Source organism: Oreochromis niloticus, linkage group LG5 (genome assembly GCF_001858045.2).
Source record: "Oreochromis niloticus isolate F11D_XX linkage group LG5, O_niloticus_UMD_NMBU, whole genome shotgun sequence".
Classification (NCBI taxonomy): domain Eukaryota; kingdom Metazoa; phylum Chordata; class Actinopteri; order Cichliformes; family Cichlidae; genus Oreochromis; species Oreochromis niloticus.
In genome coordinates this window covers 1,100,356-1,114,633 of record NC_031970.2, presented here as the reverse complement: position 1 = coordinate 1,114,633, position 14,278 = coordinate 1,100,356, and the positions used below count along the sequence as shown (strand labels likewise).

General features: G+C 42.2%; 1 protein-coding gene and 1 long non-coding RNA gene across 2 annotated transcripts; one reads left to right on the top strand and one right to left on the bottom strand.

Moving 5' to 3' along the window:
- Positions 1-820: 820 nt before the first annotated feature.
- On the bottom strand, positions 821-2,355 carry LOC112846897 (uncharacterized). Its single transcript, XR_003220107.1, has 2 exons — positions 2,009-2,355; positions 821-1,445 (listed from the first exon to the last, which is right to left on the bottom strand). It is a non-coding gene; the product is annotated as an uncharacterized LOC112846897 (long non-coding RNA).
- On the top strand, positions 2,196-13,886 carry smfn (small fragment nuclease). Its single transcript, XM_003459242.5, has 7 exons — positions 2,196-2,559; positions 2,821-2,904; positions 2,983-3,060; positions 6,937-7,048; positions 8,593-8,701; positions 9,203-9,256; positions 13,459-13,886. The coding sequence occupies exons 1-7, from the start codon at positions 2,335-2,337 to the stop codon at positions 13,574-13,576; spliced, it is 780 nt and encodes a 259-aa protein (XP_003459290.2). The 5' UTR covers positions 2,196-2,334; the 3' UTR covers positions 13,577-13,886.
- The last annotated feature ends 392 nt before the right edge of the window (positions 13,887-14,278 follow it).

Genomic DNA, 14,278 nt, shown 5'->3' with positions numbered 1-14,278 from the left:
CTAAAATATGAATTACATCTGGAATGATCAAATACATGTAATAGAATGATTAATAATACATTTTCCTTTTTTTCTGAAATGACCTGTATGTATCTGTATGAAAGCAATAAAGCATCAAATACTGCATTATCTTTAGTTACATTGATAATATTTATTTATGGTAAAACAGTGGCGAAATATCGCTGTTGCTTTCATATAACTGCAGCGGACATACCTGAGTGGCCGCGATCTAATCCTGTTTACATAAAGTAAACCTGCTCCCGAGCAGGCTTACTCTTACGGATCTGTTGCTATGACAGCAAGTCCCAGATGAGCTTCGGAGAACCGAACGATCCAAGATCACGCCAAATCGTCAACATTCAAATCCGGCTAACTTACTTAGCGAGGTACGAAGAACAGGCCCCAGGTGATCAAAGTTAACGTGGTATTGATTAGTTAGCCAAAACAGTTCAACCATGAAGAAGTGTTTCTAAAATGGAAACGAAGAAGGCTCAGTTGAGGAGCAGGTGAGGCTCAAGTGAGGAGCAGGTGAGGCTCAGATGAGATCGTACTGTAGCAGACAATAAGGAACAAAACAGACCTGTGACGTAAACATTAAATGATCTAGCTGATCAGGCTGCAGGACAGATGCTCTCCTCTCTAATGTACCCATCACAGAATAACCAGGGTTACAAGGGGACTCTGAAACTCATGATTGGTAATCATATCGATGCAAAAGTAGTAAAACATAGTAAAAGAAATCTGCTGTGTGTGTAGACAATGTGCATGACTGCTGTCACTGAGTTTTTAAAACAAAGTGAATCCATACTTCTGGAGGAAATCATGTGAATATTGTGTCACTGATGTTATTTCAGAAGAAAAACACAAATCCTTTATTATCCTGCATTTTGTGTCTTTTTCCAGTTTCCATTTTCTTTTACATATCTGTTCAAAAATAGAAGTATAGTGCTGTCATAGCAGCAAATATACAACAAACATCAAGCACTCGTATAAAATGAGAGTAGAAACAGAGATATGATAGATACTTATAGAGATATAGCTGTAAATATACATACAAAAGGACAAGTATAAGTGCCAATATATGTTGTGGTGTACAAAATGACAGGGTGCACTGAGGTGTGATTAATCTTGTTCCACATGTGTGGATCTGACCCCAGTGGATTAATGAAAGAGTCTGACAGCAGCAGAAGGAACGACCTCCTGTAACGACATGGGACAGCCAGGCTGAAGGAACCTCTTGCTGAAACTGCTCTTTTGTCCAGGGTGTAATGGAGGGGGTGGGAGTCCATGATTACCAGCAGTCACTGATCACTTCCTCCAGGGTGGTGAGCTCATGCCAACGACAGACCGATAGAACACATAGAGCAGCGTGCTGCAGACATCGAATGATCCAAGCCTTAGAGCTGGCGATGGCTCATCATTTGCAGAGTGATTATGAAAGTGCTCTAAAAATAAAATGAAAAGGAAACACAAGTCAACAATAAAGGATGTGATGTGACCGTGAAGACAAATGCCATTGGATGCAAAGTGCACAGAATCCAGCAGGAATAATCAGCAGCATTAACATCTGCAGCTGTGTTCAACACTGGGATGGAAATTGAAAAGAATTTAGCAATTCCAATTTCATAATCGATATCACTTATCGATTCTCATTGGCTCCGCTTTGAGACCATCTCTGAGGCATCAAAGACTTTACATCCTGCATGGCCAAATGTTTGTGCGTGCTGGAGGCGTTTCCCCTCTTTGTTGTGATCATTACTCCAAAAAGTAATTATTGCACATAGAACACTTTTCTTAAAAGTAATGACGCACCTTACTTAATTACACCCAGGAGAAAGACATTCGTTATGTTACTCGTTACGTTACTTTCGTTTTACTCTTATGATGTTGTGAAATGATCTGAAACACGCTGCTGTCTCATAATAAACCCAGAGGCCATAGCCGCACACACGACAGGTGCTGGTCTGGGGTCAGCTTTAACGTCACTCTGGGTTCTTGGCTAGCTTACCGTTAGCATACTGCCGAGTTGTTTCTGTCGTGGAGCAGTCACCACTTTACCATCACGCTCTCATCCTTCTGTGCAGTAAAAATGAAATAAATGTCCGCATCCACGCTGGATACTGTGTCACGATTCCAGCTGATCGTAACCACAGTGCAAGAACTGACAGGCAGGCAGACTAACGACTCCAAGGAGCTGGACTACTGGGAACCGGTTCACGATTCCCATCACTAGTTTTCAGTAGTGATCCTGATGGCTGTACGCGTACATCCACACCAGCAGGTGGCTGTAATGCAGCAGTTCGTTGCTGAAGTCTCCATTTAAAAAGTTTTCTTATGGCAACTAAGACCGGAAGTGGGCTCACCATGCCGGTGTGCTCGCGCAGTTCGGCATGGGTGCTCGCTACATTCAGGAGGAGTCTGTTCGCGCTGTCGGTCGGAAAGGCAGCGCTTAGCCGGCCAGGAAGTCCGCTGTTAGCACCAGCCGCAGGTCAGGCATCAACAAGAGGCAGCATGTCAGCCACGGGCATGTCCCAGAGAATGGTGTGGGTGGACCTGGAGGTGAGTCACGTCGTGGGAACTGTGGTTATTGCTACAACGCACTAAACGCTTTGCTTAGCCGTTGAATGTAACGGTAAGCTGTGGAACTAGATGGCGCATATAGCGCTGGATGCTGGAATAGTTGTGTGAAGTGTCCAACGAGCTGTAGGCAGTCCACGCAGGTCATTTCACACGGGTGAGCAGACTTGAGCTGCTGTTCTCAATCTGTCTGTGCTGTTTATAATGACAACTACGTCTGTCTGTGTGTGTGTGCGCGTGTAGATGACAGGACTGGACGTTGAAAAGGACCAAATCATTGAAATGGCCTGCCTTATTACGGACTCTGACCTGAACATCCTGGCTGAGGTAATGTGAACGTGAACACTGGAGCCTCTGCTCTTCTCTTTGTCATACAAGTTCAAGGCAGCCGTTGTTTTTCTCCAGGGGCCAAACTTGATCATTAAGCAGCCCGACGAGCTACTGGAAGGGATGTCAGAGTGGTGTAAAGAGCATCACGGAAAGGTAAGCTGGCATTTGTTCAGGGACTTGTACCGCTGGGCATTAATGTCCCTTAAAGCAGAAATACAGATTGGTTTTCTACGCATCTGTCAAAAGTTTGTGCTGGAAAGCACCTTTGCAAGAAAGCAAACTAATCTAGAATGCTAATGGGAAAGTGCAGCTCCTTACAACCATGGCCTTTAAACCATAGCTTGCGCACAGATGTTCCCGGCTCGTACACTCTTATGAGTCTCTGAATCAGTCTCTTCTTATTCATCGTAGAGATTGTGGAAACGCATGTTCTTTCTGCTGGTTGCACAGTGCCATTTGAATATTCGCTGCGTCAAAAACACTGATACTAAAATTAATATCAAATGAAGATTGTTGCAACAGTATCAGTGCTAACAGTGACGTCTTTGTCTCCTCCAGTTTGAAACGCACATGCACAAAATGTAATCTTAAATACTGTAACTGGAAAGAATTAGTTGAAAACTATGAAGTTAACATTTTCAAAAATTACCTCATCATTACTTGTGTTTTCACAGGACGGGGTCAAATCTTCCCCACGATAATGATATTGAGTGTTTTTTTGGGGTCTCACAGTTGTGTTTGAAATTCCAGTGCAGTAACAACACAGTAGCACTAATCAGGGTCTTTACTATTGTAGGGTCCTTACCTTGTAATATGAAGCACCTTGAGGCGACTGTTGTTGTCATTTGGCACTTCATAAATCAAATTGAATTGACGCTTAACGTTAGTGTTTTGGTTGCTGCCGTGGTGGTCGTTCTGGAGTGACCCTGTACAGATGAGCGGGTGGCGTGTGATATTATGGGCTGTTACTCAAGCGTTCTTAGGAACTTGCATTTAAACTTTGTGTTCAATACACAAAAACCTTTACTGGCTAATTAGTGTCAATTAACAGATTAATAAAATCTAAAATATTCACTCACCTAAACTGAAATGAAGGTTCTGGCTCTGGTTAGTATAGCACATCAAGTTTAATACTTGTCACTAGGGATGGGTATTGATAAGATTTTTACGATTCCGATTCCATTTTCGATTCTGTTTAACGATTCGATGCTTTATCGATTCTGTTATCGATTCTTTTTTTAAAAAAAAGAGAACACTAAGGTCGATTAGCTTAGAACTTTGTTTTATATCTTCTCTTTGAACAAGATAGAAATTTAGGAGTAACATGGCCTTACAAACCCAACAGTGAGATCTTAAGAGATCCACAGCCTACGGCTCTCCAATGGGGTATCACAGGGTCCCCGGGGAAAAAATTGTAAATGTAAAATAATAAAATAAATATTCTTCTGTAGCAATAACAAAGTATAACATAAATTATTCTGTAGCAATTAATGTCCCTGCCTACAATTAAACACATTCACTTACCGAAAATCGGGGGCATCTGCTGTGGCAAATGGGTGCAAGCCTTTGACCACAAACTTAGTCACTGCTCGGTGACATTCGTCTATCCTGGCCTGAAAGGAGACGCTACCGGTAGACTGCAGCGACAACTGCCAGCGAGCGCCAGCCAGACTCTGTCTCTCTCATCATGGTCACCTAAATGCACAGTAATGGCAGGTTTTGTAATAAGGCAGATCGCGCTAACATAATATGCACTGTTAGTTGATTATTTACCTGCCGCATTAACGGGAGAGGACGTGCAAACGTTACCGCTGCTGCTGGGTTGAGATTCACAAGTCCGGAGCGGAATTAAAAACACGACATTCATTTAAGGTCATCGCGTGTTTTGTGAACAAATGCTTTTGCATATTCGTAGTGTTTCCTCCCTTAAATGAAATATCTACTTTGCAAGTATTGCAAGTTGCCCTGTTGTCATCCGTTCTCGTAAAGTATAACCAAACTTTTTAGCGTTTGAGTCGCTTAGGCGCCGTGTTTCCTGCCAGGTAAATGATGCTCCGCAACGTGGTGACGTCATTCGGGGCGACTGGAATCGATAAGGGAATCGTTTGCAAAAATGGCAAACAATTCCAAGGAATTGAAACAGTGGGAACTGGTTCTCAACAAGAACCGGGTTTCGATACCCATCCCTACTTGTCACATTACTAAAGTCATTTTTATGTTCCAGTTTCTCACAGGCTCATAGGTAACTGTACAGGTGAGACCTGGCGTTTGCCTGTAGGACAAATTCAGAACATCAAGGGTCTGCTCGAGATTCCAACTCTTAAATTTGCTTTGATATTGTTTCACTGAAATTCTTGAGATTCAAAGAGATGTTGATGTGAATGAAGGTGGCCATCATTAGGCTGACAACGTAACACAAACCCATTAAAAAGATTAGCCTCTTACCTAAGGGTGGTCTTTAAGTTGACAAAAGGTAAGAGGTGACCAGTGTACTGTGGGACGTGTCGTATCTCCCACAGTACACCGGTCACATCATTGTCATTTCAAAAATAACCTTTTTCCCCAATCTGGCGTTTAAGTCTGACGTCATTTGCTGTTTCCGGGTCTGAAACTCCCCTTCAGGTCCCAAAGTCAAACGAACACTGTGGCATCACTGAGAGTTAAAAACTGTCTAAATTCTTTCATCTTTAATAAAATGATCAGCGTTGCCGCTTTACCAGGTGTAACAATTAAGTTTAACATCCAGGCATCCATGAAAACAGAATTTATTACATTTAACAGAGTTAGCAGTTAGCAGGAAGTTAGCTCGCTAGCTTCCACCTAAACATGATATAGCATGTTCTGACTGAGAGATTTCTGAAACATTCAAACGTACAGCTCTGCTATCACTTCCAACATAAATGAAGACCGAAAACTAAACAGCAGTGACGTTTGTAGGGTTACTGAAGTTGGGCTAGCTGCTATATAATGATGTGTTACGTGACCGCTAGCGACACAGCTATGTTAGCATAGCATAAACAGTGAAGCTGGAGGATGAACGCTAACTTTTTTCCACTCGATAAAAGTTAACGTGAAGGTTCCTGATGGTTAGGGACAAATGCAATCGCATGGCAGGATGCTGTAAATGGACCAAACTTCAGTCAGGAGAACAACTGAGATAATCCATCCACAATAAGAGGTTAGTCATTAATATACTGCTGCATGGGCTGGGCTGTAGTTACATTGTAAGGGTTTAAAAACTGAGCTTTAAAAACTGAGAGAGGCCGACAGTGATCACTGACTGTTTTTAGGGGCTTGTTCAGATTAAACAGAACAAGATACAAAGCATTAAAACATGTTAAAAACATAACAGCCTTAATAAACACAGAGTCGTTTGGACTGAAGCACGGTTCTTACGTCATCACTTAAGGACCAGGTTACCAGTGTATGAACTTTACTATCGTTACATTCAGGTGACAAAGTCCACATACTTAACTCCAAGGTTTGAGGTATCAGGACCCAAAACAAAATCTTCTGATCCTCTGTAGCTCTTAAAATGAGATAAATGCAGCTTTGCACAAGAGCATGACATGCGACACCGTGTCAAACTAACGTTAAACCAGAATGTAGACAGTGTGTGAATAATGACGTCTCCCTTTGCTGCTTCAGTAGGTATTAAGAGATTAAGTAGCACCAGGTGCTGCTAATCAATGGACTGATTAATCAGAAGTTTTGACAATTTGCTGGTCTGGACATCAGCGATGATCTTACAGAAGCAGTTGGTGCGACCCATCAAATCATTTAAAGTTCATCATTTTACAGTGAGAAAGATTCAGGGAGGTGCAGACAGTTACCAATCTTTCCAGAAGTCAATGTTATTGTAACCTCAGGTTGTGCAACACTGAGAGAAAACCCAGACACAGCAGTTCAGATTTTTGTATTTGTGCTCACATGCCTGCTTTTCCTTTCCACTTTACTGTTGTCTTGTGTGAACAATGAGGTGTGTTTTAAAGTGAAGTAACAAAGTCTGTTGGTGTAATTGTGTCTCAGTCAGGACTGACCCAGGCTGTACGGGACAGTAAAATCACCCTGGAACAAGCAGAGTATGAGTTCCTGTCCTTCGTCAGACAACACACACCACCTGGACAATGTCCCCTCGCTGGTAAACTCTGATCTTTCTGTTCATGTCCTCAGAACCAAGACCTGGGCACAAAGTTATGATTCTGCATGTCTGTCTGTGGTACTGTGTGGGTGGCTGGATTATGCCAAGCATCTCTGTAATGACTCTCCGGTGAAGCTACAGGAGGTTGAGGAGAGCCAATCGTCAGCTTAGCTTTCCTAATTGTCTGAGGTTTCCATTTGGGTAGCTGTGATTACTCTAATTAGATCAGGGGTGGGGAACTCCAGGCCTCAAGGGCCTGCATGTTAGAGCAGGGCGATATGACCAAAAATATTTATCATGATATACTTTTGAAAATTTGCAATAACGATATAACTGACAATATAATTGACACTAGACAAAATACTTTACAACTCCACAACTTTATTTGTGCAAAAAACCCCATCAATGTATTTTCACTTAAACAAGCAGCTGTTTTTTATGTGCATTAAAGTTATATAAAAATGTAACAGTGCAAATTCCTCGCTGACAGTTTAACCAAAAGGCATTTCCAGTGCAAACTGGCCGACATGTCCTCAGCATAACCATGTAGAATATCCACAAAACTTAAAAAGAGGTTATACACACACAATACCGTAATACTATGTTGAAGCACAGTACGTATCACTCTGCGAGGCTCCTGCCTGCGATAGCCGTAATGCTCCGACAATCTATCAAGCGGTGCGGCTTCGTAGCTTAGCAAAGTCGTACTAAAACATTTGACAGATTTTCGAGCACCGTGTACATAAAATCGTTTCGAGGTCAGTAAACACAACCAGAATTCATACATAGGGCACACGGGATTATAAGGGACACTGTCGATTTTCAGAAAAATCAAAGGATTGATTTTAAGTGTGCCGTATTTTCCAAACTACACGGTAATAACGACGGCCCGCTAGCATGCTCTACCAAAAATAGTGCTTTGTTGTGTATCTGACGGACGAAAGCTAAACCAGTTCCACACCACTGAAGTTGCAGCATTTTTAAAAACCAGTTCTGGTTCATGCGTTTCATTCAACGATCCACTTTCGCCCTTCTCATTCTGCGTCGCCGCCATGTGTGTATGTAAACAAAGGCACTGCGCATGCGCGTTTTACCCATATTCTATCGCGATATTTCATTTTCCTATCGTTGCCCAAAATTACACTGGTATTACCGTGAACGGTATGATATAGCCCAGCCCTACTGCAGGTTTTAGATCTCACCCTGGATCAAATGTTCATCACCAGGCCTCTGGAGAACTTGAAGACATGTTGAGGAGGTCATTTAGCCATTTAAACCTGCAGGACACCGGCCCTGGAGGCCTGGAGCTCCCCACCCTGTGTTAGATAATGCACAGTGAGCTCATGAAAGGGATTAACATGCTGAGTGTGAAAGGACTGAGCCAGGTGTCAGTGTAGTGATCGGTTTCTTCTGCTTCACCCTCCTCATACTGGACTCAAAGCTCAGACTATACTGTAGATCATGTGTGTAACAGCAGCAGCAGCACATGTGCTGGTGTCAGTGATTGGCTTGAGGAGTCATGCTTGTGATTTGTTGTTCTACAGGTAACTCTGTGCATGCAGATAAGAGGTTCCTGGACAAGTATATGCCACAGTTCATGTACCACCTTCACTACAGAATCATCGACGTGAGCACCATCAAGGAGCTTAGCAGGCAGGTGACTTTAGGACATGTAAACTGTGAGAGTCGTTACAGCCAGGCCGCTTTGCATGAGCTGACCTCAGAATAATCTGCCGCATCTGTCTCTCAGGGTGGCATCTTCATGTGGAGAGCCACTGTTAGTCACAGGGAGTGTGGGTGGGTGTGGGTGGGTGTGGGTGTGGGTGGGGTGGGGGGGACTACACCCATAAACATGAATGTGTATTCATTTCTAATTTCCATTTCCTAATCAAACCCTTTATAGAAATGAATGCCCACGGATTCATGGCTCAGGTATTTTAGAGTTTACCGTGTTTGTCATTTCGACAAGCCGCACTCACGTGGTTTCTCACTTTGATGTGAACTAAAGTTGTGAGAACAGTTTACTGCAGTTAATACACTGCTGCAGATCATAGCAAAGAAAAGGTTGCATGGCATTTTCATCTGCATGCTGCCCATACATGAAAATCATAAATGTATCAGTACGATTGACTTTTTTTCTATAAACACTTTCAGACGCTGGTTTCCAGAAGAATACAAAATGGTGCCTCACAAGAAAGCAACACACAGGTAAATAAAAAGAAAGCTGCATCAACATAAATATGAAACGGCTGATGCGCTTCAGTTTTATTTATACAGCACCAAAACCCAACAACAGTCGCTTCAAGGTGCTTTAGATTGTAAGGTAGGCCCTACAGTAATACAGAGAAACCCCAACAATCAGAAAACAGTTGACATCGGGAAGGAAAAACTCCCTTTTAACAAGAAGAAACCTTCAGCAGAACCTCCGGTTGGGGGTGAGGCAAGGTAGACAGGATAAAGACATGCTCTGTAAGAGAGACAGAGATTAATAACAAGTGTGATTCAGTGCAGAGGGTCTATTAACACATAGTGAGTGAAGAAGAAACACCCAGTGCATCATGGGAATCCCCCGGCAGCCTACGTCTATTGCAGCATAACTAAGGGAGGATTCAGGGTCACCTGGTCCAGCCCTAACTATATGCTTTAGCAAAAAGGAAGGTTTTAAGCCTGATCTTGAAAGTAGAGATAGTGTCTGTCTCCCGAATCCAAACTGGAAGCTGGTTCCACAGAAGAGGGGCCTGAAAACTGAAGGCTCTGCCTCCCATTCTACTTTTAAATACTCTAGGAACAGCAAGTAGGCCTGCAGTGTCACAGCATGAGCTCTCTATAAGAGAGATTGAAGATTGCACCTGATTATTGAAGATCTTGGATGAGATGTTGAACAGAATAGTGTACAGTCAACCTTTCTGTTCCTCTAAAATAAAATGCGTCTGTGCTTTTGTTTAATCTAACTTCATGTTTAACAGCACTGCTGTACTCAGCAATGAACTCCTGTATACTGTAAATATGCTATACTGTCACTGTGACCAACAGCCTGATGAGATCCACGCACCAATGAAGCTCTGAGCTCAGTCTGCTCTCACCATGAATCCAAGTATTTTTACACTTTTTGTTTCCACTGTATCCTGTCCAGCAGTGAAAAAATGCTGTTGTTTAGATCATTCTTAACAGTTCACTGTTTTTCAGCTGTGCTGGCTTCATCAGTCTGCACGTCACCTTTACATTAGTGCCAGTCAAGACTCTGTGAAAGCCACAGCATCATTAGGCAGAGCCGCGAGCAGGGGAAGTATTATGTGCTATATGTGATATTCAACAGCAGATTAAGTGAGTGTTGCAGGAGGTCAGAGTTCTTTTACTGTGACTTCTGGTAGCTCTGGTCAGGTCCTGTATGTAGAAAAACATCTATACAGACCAAACTTTGAGAAGAACATTACAGGGAGTGCAGAATTATTAGGCAAGTTGTATTTTTGAGGAATAATTTTATTATTGAACAACAACCATGTTCTCAATGAACCCAAAAAACTCATTAATATCAAAGCTGAATGTTTTTGGAAGTAGTTTTTAGTTTGTTTTTAGTTTGAGCTATTTTAGGGGGATTTCTGTGTGTGCAGGTGACTATTACTGTGCATAATTATTAGGCAACTTAACAAAAAACAAATATATACCCATTTCAGTTATTTATTTTTACCAGTGAAACCAATATAACATCTCCACATTCACAAATATACATTTCTGACATTCAAAAACAAAACAAAAACAAATCAGCGACCAATATAGCCACCTTTCTTTGCAAGGACACTCAAAAGCCTGCCATCCATGGATTCTGTCAGTGTTTTGATCTGTTCACCATCAACATTGCGTGCAGCAGCAACCACAGCCTCCCAGACACTGTTCAGAGAGGTGTACTGTTTTCCCTCCTTGTAAATCTCACATTTGATGATGGACCACAGGTTCTCAATGGGGTTCAGATCAGGTGAACAAGGAGGCCATGTCATTAGTTTTTCTTCTTTTATACCCTTTCTTGCCAGCCACGCTGTGGAGTACTTGGACGCGTGTGATGGAGCATTGTCCTGCATGAAAATCATGTTTTTCTTGAAGGATGCAGACTTCTTCCTGTACCACTGCTTGAAGAAGGTGTCTTCCAGAAACTGGCAGTAGGACTGGGAGTTGAGCTTGACTCCATCCTCAACCCGAAAAGGCCCCACAAGCTCATCTTTGATGATACCAGCCCAAACCAGTACTCCACCTCCACCTTGCTGGCGTCTGAGTCGGACTGGAGCTCTCTGCCCTTTACCAATCCAGCCACGGGCCCATCCATCTGGCCCATCAAGACTCACTCTCATTTCATCAGTCCATAAAACCTTAGAAAAATCAGTCTTGAGATATTTCTTGGCCCAGTCTTGACGTTTCAGCTTGTGCGTCTTGTTCAGTGGTGGTCGTCTTTCAGCCTTTCTTACCTTGGCCATGTCTCTGAGTATTGCACACCTTGTGCTTTTGGGCACTCCAGTGATGTTGCAGCTCTGAAATATGGCCAAACTGGTGGCAAGTGGCATCTTGGCAGCTGCACGCTTGACTTTTCTCAGTTCTTGGGCAGTTATTTTGCGCCTTGGTTTTTCCACACGCTTCTTGCGACCCTGTTGACTATTTTGAATGAAACGCTTGATTGTTCGATGATCACGCTTCAGAAGCTTTGCAATTTTAAGACTGCTGCATCCCTCTGCAAGATATCTCACTATTTTTGACTTTTCTGAGCCTGTCAAGTCCTTCTTTTGACCCATTTTGCCAAAGGAAAGGAAGTTGCCTAATAATTATGCACAGCTGATATACGGTGTTGATGTTATTAGACCACACCCCTTCTCATTACAGAGATGCACATCACCTAATATGCTTAATTGGTAGTAGGCTTTCGAGCCTATACAGCTTGGAGTAAGACAACATGCATGAAGAGGATGATGTGGACAAAATACTCATTTGCCTAATAATTCTGCACTCCCTGTATTTAACTGTTTAGCTCACTGCATCTGACTGGGTGATGGCTCATCTGCCTGAAGGGAAGCAATACAAGCTACTTACTCCTGTCTCAGTGTAGAGGCTTAATTCATGTAAATAATAATAATAAGAACCATAATGATGGCCCCTGCTTAATGCTGTCAGCTGTTAGATAATGTCTGTATGAAATAGCTCAGCAACAAAGACTTCTCAAACATGGACACTACTTTCAATTGGTTTTTGGGTGGTTTGCATAAAATGACAAGAATGTGGTGGTAGAGCACAAACTGTGTTTATGCCAGGCACATCTGTCCACATCTGTATACAGTCCATATTCCAAAAAACGTCTCCTTGTCTGCTCGACAGGCCTGGTTCTCTGTGTAAAGCAGGGGTGGGGAACTCCAGGCCTTCAGGGCCGGTGTCCTGCAGGTTTTAGATGTGTTCTTGATCCAACACAGCTGATCTGAAAGGGTAAATGACCTGCTAATTAACTAATCATGAAGGGTGATATGTAAAACCTGCATGACACCGGCCCTCAAGGCTTGGAGTTGGACCGCCCTGGTGTAAAGCTAGTTACACAGATGCTATATTGGGTTTAGCTTGGACCTGCTGAAATATGGAAATATGAAAAAAGACATCATTGTGGGAGCATATGCTGCTCTAAAACCTGTACAGTGAGGGGAAAAGTATGTGATCCCCTGTTATGGTTGCACACTTCCTGAACTCAGCAGTCAAACAAAAAAACAAAGCACAGAGGACCTTTACATTTCTACCACAGGTGCATCTGTGAGGAGGGTTAGGGGTAGCACTGGTGTTCATTCTTAATGAGGACAATAAAGACACGTCCTCATAAGGACAGAGATTCATATTGCTGTGTGGTAATTATGAAATGCATCTTGGGCCATAGTGATGAAGTAACACGGACATAATGAAACTTGTAGTTAAACAAAGTTTCTATGGGGAAGCAACCTCGTGCATTACTTGTTAAAAAGTGTCACGGCCCAAACACATTACTCTGAACTGTTGTAATGTATTATTTTGTAATAATAATAATTTCAGTCTATTATGTGATGTTAGTGGACTACTACACAGTCCAAAAATGGAAAAGGCCTCCACAGCCTAATCTTCAGACTTTGCTGTTCATATCGCTTTTTTGGACATGAAGCTGACATTCTGATAGGCTAATGGAAAGTAGTTCATGTTTTTAAAAAATCTTCCACCATAAATATAAGTTTAAACAAACACGCAGCCTGAGCTCATTTGCAAAGTGTTTGATGTCCTTCACCGGGCGTGGAGCTGGGCTTTTAGGTGGGAGCCACCTTTGCAGAATCTTGTTTTAATCCTGGAACGAAGTGTATATGTGGAGGCGAATGTAGAAATATCCACAATGGTAAAGTTAAAATGGAGGTTTTCTTCTTTAGAGCGTTGGAGGACATCCGGGAGAGCATCAAGGAGCTGCAGTACTACAGAGCCAACATCTTCAAAGCGTCAGAGAAGAATCGCACGATTGTTGAAAACGGAGGCAGCAGTATGAGTTAGCACATAGAATGAGAATATAGTCTTCAGTGTTATTATCATATCGCCATCGGTTTTCATTTGTGCATTTGCGAATGCCCAATAATCCTTTGTTAGAATATTGTTAGTGGTAAATTTAGAGGTTTCATTGAAAGAAGCAAGCAGCAGTTGTTTTTTTGTTTTTCTTTTTAGGAGAAATCCTTTTTCCAAGTTCATGATAGTGATCTTTGGTAGATTGGATTTTTGTGTTGATTGAGACAGTGTCTGATCCAATTTTCAATTGTTCTTGTTTTGAAAGTGAAACCAAATAAATCTGGTTGTCCCTGTGGAAAAAGTTCTTGTTTCCTTACTGTCATGTACCATATGATGCAGGAAATGGGAGCAACTATAACAGAAAATACCCAAATATTTGTTTATCCATTTCAAGTTCTTTATTTTGAATGTGATGTGGTGTACATAACTGGAAATGCAGTGCAGTGACATGTTGGAATATTTAACATTTTGTCTAAGTGAAGTGACGGACGTCAATGTTAAAAACTCAAATGCCTTCATACTGTTACATTTCTAACAGTACAGTAGTTTTATTTTCTAATCATATGTTTGGAGCCTTTATTGGACAGTGGCAGCAAAGGGCCACTGTGGGTCAGATTCAAACCCAGCTCATGTAGCATGTGGTCACCTGCTTACTGAGCTAAACTGGCACCCATATAGCAGGTTTGAAAAGTC